The sequence below is a fragment of the Sinocyclocheilus rhinocerous genome, unplaced genomic scaffold (assembly GCF_001515625.1).
Source record: "Sinocyclocheilus rhinocerous isolate Xijiao unplaced genomic scaffold, SAMN03320098_v1.1 scaffold4310, whole genome shotgun sequence".
Lineage (NCBI taxonomy): Eukaryota > Metazoa > Chordata > Actinopteri > Cypriniformes > Cyprinidae > Sinocyclocheilus > Sinocyclocheilus rhinocerous.
In genome coordinates this window covers 139,802-147,651 of record NW_015646173.1, presented here as the reverse complement: position 1 = coordinate 147,651, position 7,850 = coordinate 139,802, and the positions used below count along the sequence as shown (strand labels likewise).

General features: G+C 32.8%; 1 protein-coding gene across 1 annotated transcript; it reads left to right on the top strand.

Moving 5' to 3' along the window:
* The first annotated feature begins 3,699 nt into the window (after positions 1-3,699).
* Positions 3,700-7,726, top strand: LOC107707118 (membrane-spanning 4-domains subfamily A member 4A-like). The gene is made up of 9 exons (XM_016511022.1): positions 3,700-3,753; positions 4,832-4,872; positions 5,092-5,268; positions 6,569-6,670; positions 6,790-6,846; positions 6,946-7,041; positions 7,132-7,158; positions 7,253-7,375; positions 7,467-7,726. Exons 3-9 carry the CDS (start codon positions 5,110-5,112, stop codon positions 7,494-7,496), a joined length of 594 nt encoding a protein of 197 aa, XP_016366508.1. The 5' UTR covers positions 3,700-3,753; positions 4,832-4,872; positions 5,092-5,109; the 3' UTR covers positions 7,497-7,726.
* The last annotated feature ends 124 nt before the right edge of the window (positions 7,727-7,850 follow it).

Genomic DNA, 7,850 nt, shown 5'->3' with positions numbered 1-7,850 from the left:
CTTTTAATATAAAAAGTTCTATTTTTGGAAAATATAAAAGCCTTTTCACACCAAAAGCCTCAGGCTGAAGAAAATGTAAACTCACGTCTGTACAGTAGAACGCAGAAGAAGAAAGTTCAACACTCTTCAGCAATAAAACATTAATTGAGCTTTCAATCAATAAATGGGGAAAAAAGTAACTTGCATTACTTATTTGAAAAAGTAACTCAGATATTTTCTTGTAAATTAAGAAGTAATGCGTTACTTTACTAGTTACTTGAAAAAAGTAATCTGATTACGTAACTCGCGTTACTTGTAATGCGTTACCCCCAACACTGATTATTTTCTGTAGCGTTTGTGAAATGTCTCTATAATGTCTCAAAATCTAAATTGTAATAGATTATAATGAACATATTCCTGCATGAACTGCGAGGAGAAATATATTGTCAAGCATTTATTGCAGAAGTAATGAAGCTCACCATGATTCCAGTAATGATGGGAACTCGGAATAAAGTCAGGAAATTAAGATTGATCCCGAATGACGCGGCAAATACGACCCCGATCCCAAAACTCAGGATCCCACTGGACGACTGAATGGCCTACAGGTGAGCATAAAGCACATTTACTAAATACTTAATTGAGACATCATTTTTCTTTGCCAGCTTGGAACAATACATTTTACTTTAACAATAATGATACTTTTACAGTAAAAATTCTACATGATCGGTTTGATGAATGCTCTGAAGAGCATGTCTTGGTCATATTATATTCCAAAATCAAACAAAAGAAAAAGGAAATTATATTTTGCATTAAGCTTACTTTTAGGATTATGTTTTTTTGCATTGTGACATTTTAAAGAACGTTTCGACACAAATCCTCACCGTAATGCAATAAAGATACTTTATTTACATTTTATGAATACATTATAAAAGTTTATTTATAGGTTTAAAGTATGTTTTTAGGTTTGTTTATATATCCTGCGAGACGTTTTTGTACTGTATTTCATTTATGCTTTTTTTTTTCAAATAAAAAAACCCATTGAATTACAGTAATTTTTATATGCTTAATTATGAAAATAATGCAAGGAATCTTAATCAAATTCCTTAATCAAGCAAATTTTCTTTATGCAAAATATATGTATTTTAAATTTAATTTTATTTATTATAATTTTTACAAATTTATACAATGTATGTTCTTTTTTTAAGCATATTTTCCCTGAAAATTTTTACTGTAATGCAATAAAAATAATTCTATTTTATTATTAATGCATTTTTTTATTATATAGTAATAATTCATGTAAACCAAGATGAAAAAATAGTACTGGTAATTTTATGGACATTTCCATTAACTCTAAACCACAACACAATGCACAGCAGAATTCAAAATACAGCTAAGAAACATACAGCACATTGTGCCCTAAAAATGGTAACATCTAAGTTAACTGGTTTCCCTCAAGTCAAAAATATTAATAATGCTGAATCAACCTAAATGCATTAATTTATCCCAACAAAACTAACTTTTATCAGTTAAATTAAGCTTTTTAAGGCAACAAACTGGGTACTTTCTTTTATTTCTCACCAAATATTTCTGACTGTAACGCTAAATCTAACGTCAGCCTTCAGCCTGTTCGCAGAGTCCTCGTGTCTCTGAATGTCCATCTCAATATCTGCCCTGGCCATATTCTGACAATAAACACACATACGAGCCATAAAACACACGAGAAACCGATCAGAATTCATTCCCACACTCACTTTGTGCACCTAAAATCAAACACTTTTAATGAAACAAAAGCACCTAGCAATGCCCTAGCAACCACTGCTTGGCCAAACGTTCACTGGCTCTCAGTGGAGCGCTCATATAACGTCAGTGAGTCTCACGGCGCAGGTGGCCGGTCCCTTCCTGAGGAGCCGCTGCAGCGCCGGCACGGGGCCCGGCAGAACCTCACTGGCCCGGTAGTACTTGATGAGCGGCCCTTCATCATCACCGTGTCTTCCTCCCGCAGAGTCCTCGTGTCTCTGAATGTCCATCTCAATATCTGCCCTGGTCATATTCTGACAATAAACACACATACGAGCCATAAAACACAGCGATCAGAATTCATTCCCACGCACAAATATTTCAACAGTCTACTGATGGCAACATTATCCATTGCTTTAACTTGTCAAAATAACCAATATCAACCTCATTTTTTAAGTCACAAGATTCAAGACACTAGATTTTCAGTTTAATATAATTTGACTTGCACAGCCAATTTGATTCAACTTAAAAATGTGAAAAAAGTTTAAAAGTTGCATTTTTTAACAATGCATTCAAAGAGATTTTTACCAGAACAAAAATGCATTTGCATCTGCTTTCTGTTGTATATTTCATAAATATTGTAATCAAATGTGGAGAAAATGCGTGAAATGAATTTAAGTTTCATGTCTGTTTGTAAATATGCATTAAATCCTCGTTAAAATGTACTGTAAAAGTTATAGAATTAATAGGTCAGCATATGTTTTTCTATTACTTTAACTCATAAAATTACATTTCAGTATAAAAAAGTCAGTTTAATTTAGTTTGCAGTGACTTGTACAGCCTATTTGATTCAACTTAAAATTTTGAAAAAAGTTGCACATTTAAAAAATTTTAAAAGTTTAAAAGTTAAACATGTTTAAAAAGTTGTAATTGATTTTTACAATGTATTCCGAGATTTTATACAAGAAAAAACTGCATTTGCATGTGCTTTCTGTTGTATATTTCATAAATATTGTAATCAAATGTGGAGAAAATGCGTGAAATGAATTTAAGTTTCATGTCTGTTTGTAAATATGCATTAAATCCTCGTTAAAATGTACTGTAAAAGTTATAGAATTAATAGGTCAGCATATGTTTTTCTATTACTTTAACTCATAAAATTACATTTCAGTATAAAAAAAGCCTATTTGATTCAACTTAAAAATTAAAAAAAGTTTAAAAGTTAAACATGTTTAAAAAGTTGTAATTGATTTTTACAATGTATTCAGAGATTTTTACAAGAAAAAACTGCATTTGCATATGCTTTCTGTTGTATATTTCTTTGTATTGTAATTCATTGTAATCCAAGAAATAGGTCGACATACATTTTTCCATTACTTTAACTAATACAATTTCAGTTTAATAAAAATATAATTTAAGTTGCAATGACTTGTACAGCCAATTTGATTCAACTTAAATTAATTCGCAACTGATTTTGTTTACAGTGCCAAAGAGATTTCACAAAATAGAAAGTACATTTGATTCTGCTTTTTGTTGGATATTTCATAAATATTGTAATCCAAGAAATCAAATGTTGGGCAAAAGCAAATAAAACACAATATGAATTGATTATAAGTTGCATGAAACCCTCATTAAAGTACATTCATGCATTTCGTTTAGGAATCTTACAACGTTCTTCCTTTGAATCACCAAGCATTTTCATTTCCTAAACAGATCTGGCTTTAATGTTCAGTCTTATCATTATAACATAATCCTGCATCCTCTGAATATATTCTAAAAAAAATTATATAAAATACATATAAATGCAAAGTTACTGAGCGTCTTACCGAGTTGAGTCTGTCTTCCGTGTTATAGAGCAGAGAAGATCTTTTTTTTTTGATACCCAAAAACCCACTTTCATGTGGTTGGTCAAAAAAAAAAAAATAGGAACTGTGATGTGAGAAGTGATGAAGAGAGCGTTTGAGAAGAAACTTCTGCTATCTGAACACACAAACCTGCAGAAGCTCTTCATCTGGACTTCAGCTCACTCTCCAGCTGGTAAGACATTTTAACACTAAAAGACTCGATGAAAACAACAGAACCTCACGCTTATAGAAGAACAGAGTGAGATTCAGAGATTGATCGAGATCTCAGGATCTGTGTGTGTGTCATTAGATCTGTCAGATAACTCAATCTCTGTTTATTTACTGTATTATAAGTTGCTGGATTTACCCCAGACTTCCTGTACACACAGATAAAACACTCTCTCTCTGGGCATTCTGTAAAGTGTGGGTGGGATTGGGGTGGGTTGACTCACTTTTCATACTTTGTTGAATAAAATTCCAACATATTAGTACATTTATGACTAAAATTATGTGTGGAGTCGATTGGCACAGTGTTAAAAGACGAGAAGCATCTGCTCGGACTCATTTATAACATTTAACCTCTTTAATGATGTTTTTTACTCAAACAAACATTTGAACTGCAGAATATTGGTAAAGTAATTAGAGAGAGAGAGAGTGTTTTAAAAACATTCCCATTATTTCTGAATCCTTTCTGAACATTCCAAAAGTGCAGTTTTTTAAACGTTTTTCTTGTTTCTGCGAACGTTAGTGAAAACAGGATTATTGTTAAAGGAAATGTTACATTTTAGAATTTTGCAAACGTTATGGGAACGCTACTTTTGAATGTTCTCTGAACATCCTGAAACAAGTAAATAGTAACATTTGAATGACGTTAAAGTTACATTTTAAAAAGTAGCAACATTTAAGTAACATTTGATTTAAAAAAAGTTCCATGGATGATATATAAATAAAATTTTTATGTTAACATTTTGAGAACGTTATTAAAGGCCAGATAACTTGGAATGAACGATTTGTTAACGTTACTGGAAGAACATTTGTTTATAACTTTGACTTGAGCAAAGCTCTTAAGATTCTCTTCTCTTTCAATTACAGGCAACATCTCATTACCAATAAAAGTAGTAAATAGTAACGTTTAAAAAACATGTAAGAAAAAACATTTGCTGAAGGATGTATACATGTTTTGAGACCATAACTTGTAATAAACGTTCTGTTAACATTACTGGAAGAATGTTTGTTCATAACTTTGACTTTTCTTTTCTTTTCAATTACAGACAGCATTTTGGGAACAACTAGGCCTATAGGAAAACAAGTAGTAAGTGATAACTTTTTTCAAATGTAGCAGCGTTTAAGTAACATTTAAAAAACGGATGAGTATACAAATAAAAATCCTTCCATGAATGATGTATAATTATAGCGTTCTTGTGCTAATGTTGAGAACGCTATTAAAGACCAGATCACTTGGAATGAACATTCTGTTCATGGCGTTGAGAGAAGCTTGCCGGAACGTTCTCACATGTCTGTTGTTTGACAGACAGCGTCTGGTGGAGAGATGCGCTACACGTTTAAGCCGGATGACTGTATGGTCATCAGCATTCCTCTGGGAAACCTCAGGAACATGAGAGACGGCCAGCTGATGCCCGAGAAATTCACCTGCGTCTTCAAAGACACTTACAAGGTCTTTCTTAAAGGACGGCCAAAGGAACTCGGGGTGCGTGCAGCATTTAAATGCATAAAACTATCCATGTGTTTTTTAGAGTTTCAGTTTAATGTCTGCAGACAGAAAAGTGTCTGTAGAAACACATCAATTCAGTACGGGGGATTTTAATCTGGGGCATTAGTCAGTTTCAGTGGTATTTCTGGCCTGAATGCTGGTGGATTTGTGACCCTGATTCCATCACATGAGCATTTCTGTTATCATTTTAAATGATAGATTTCCATCAAATATATGCATGCTACTGACTCTGTTATATAAACTCAATGAGGGCCGAAAGTCTGAGAGCAGATGTGAAAATGCTTCCGTTTCAGTTGAAGGATTTTTTTCATTGCACGTTATTATTAGAATGACTGGAGTAAAAAGTTGAATTTAAAATCATGAGAAGCGCTCAGTATTTAGTGTGTGTCTGTTTTTCTGGAGCTGCATGAACTAAACCTGATGATTCGGTTCTACACTCTCAGACAAAAAGGTACAAAACACTGGTACACTAGTGGTACCCTTTCATAAGCTAATAACACGTATTAATATACTTCTTAAATACTTTTAAAATAATTTGTATGTATTCTTAAGGTATGTAGCATTTAGGGGTAAATAAGATACAAAGACCTATGCTTTACCACCCCACTGACTGCTTTGTACCTTTTTTTCTGAGAGTGTATGATTTGAGGTGATCTAATAATCAACTTGAGCGTCTGTACAGAGTCACAATGAAGTTCATTTATTTACATTTCATTAGTCACCTAGAAATAATGCAGAATCAGAAATATTTTAGTTTTACCTCAATTTTTTCCTTGCCAAAATCTGTTTTAAAATCTATTTAAAAAAATATGCGTAATATGTGTCATGAGAAGCTTAATAAAATATATTTAGTTTCAACCTTCATATACCCAAAATATATTTCATAATGTATTACTTTTTTTTCTTCAAATGTGACGGAATGAATGTATTTTCTTGAATTTAAATATATGGAGGGCATATGCATGCTTAAAAAAAATAAAAAAAATAAAAATAAAAAATATATACTGTATATATATATATATATATATATGTATATTCATATTTTTTAAATATATATTTAAAAATATACAAAAAGTGACCAAAATGATATTAGTAGAAAATACATTTACATAAATATATTTTGGAACATATTAGAAAAAACATTTTTGGCCATTTTTTGGCCATTAAAAATACATATTTTTGCCATATGGAACAATTTATCCAGGTTTCTCATGGAACACATATCGTGATCTCAGACAGTTTTGTTATTATTTATATAGCTGTTATGTCGTTTCAGGCGGCTCAGCTCAGCATCGGAGTGTTTGTCATTTGCATCGGCAGCCTCATTACTCTTGAATACGGTCTGTCCCATCTAGTGTACACCCTACCTAGTGCCCTGGTGAGAACACAGAGATCCTGTCTGCATTTATACGTGTAAACACACACACACACATCTCTCAGACAGTCTCTGAACATTCAAGATGATACTATATCTGTGTTTTAACCATTTATTTTCAGTTCATTGCAAGTGGCATTCTGACATTTGCAGCTGGAAGTTCTCCATTCATGCCTGTGGTGAGTGACCAAATATTGTTCATAATCTTTTTTTTTTTTTTTTTAAATCATGACCGAAACTGAATTTAATTATTTATCTTCTTGTTCTTTTTCTGAAAGGTAAAGCTGTCCTTCATATTCAACATTATCAGCCTTTTCTGGTCAATCGCAGCTATAGTTCTCTGTGCATTATTAAATGAAGGAAGTTGGGATTGGGTAATTTGTGATTGTTCATAACTTCATAACTTATTGAAGCCAGAGTTGCAGCAATGTCCATACATCTCATTCATTTATTTGATTTTACAGTATAACAGCACAGAATACAACACAAGGGTACGTTATAGCAAACAGGCATTTGGACACACTGCACTTCTGAACTGATGTTGTCATTGTCAATATTGTTATTGATTGACATGTTTTTCTCCAGAGAAACATGCTTGTGGGGCTGAAGGTGGTGATCGGTGTGTTGTGTGGGTTGGAGTTGATTCTGGCTCTGATTCTGATCTATTGGGAGAGTAAAGCCGTGTGCCGATCTCACTTCAACACTCTGGTAATTAACATTCAGTTTGAAAACAACAAAACATGCTGAACAATGTTCAAACGCACTGAAATCTCTTTTATTTGTCTTTGTTTCAACGCAGCCCTTGATCACCATCAAGCAAGAGGTTTGATCAGACGGGTGAGATCGAGGAAAAATGACCCATTTGTGAACTGAACTGTAATGACATCTGAATTGAATGTGTATATAAATGCTTGATTAATGCCTTTTTCTGTAGCTCATCTGGTGCTGCAGTGTCAGGGTCATGGGTTTGATTCCCTGGGTGTGAATAGATCAGATGTTTAGCATGAATGCACTGTAAATTGCTGTATAAACATGTTTGCCAAATGCATAAATGTAAATGTGCCACAAGTTTTGCATTTGCTCACTATTAAAGTACTGAGTACTGTTTACCTCTCATCATCTGTTTGTGCAATACTGGATAGCAATCAGTCAAGCTAAGGTAATTTATATTTTTGATATATAT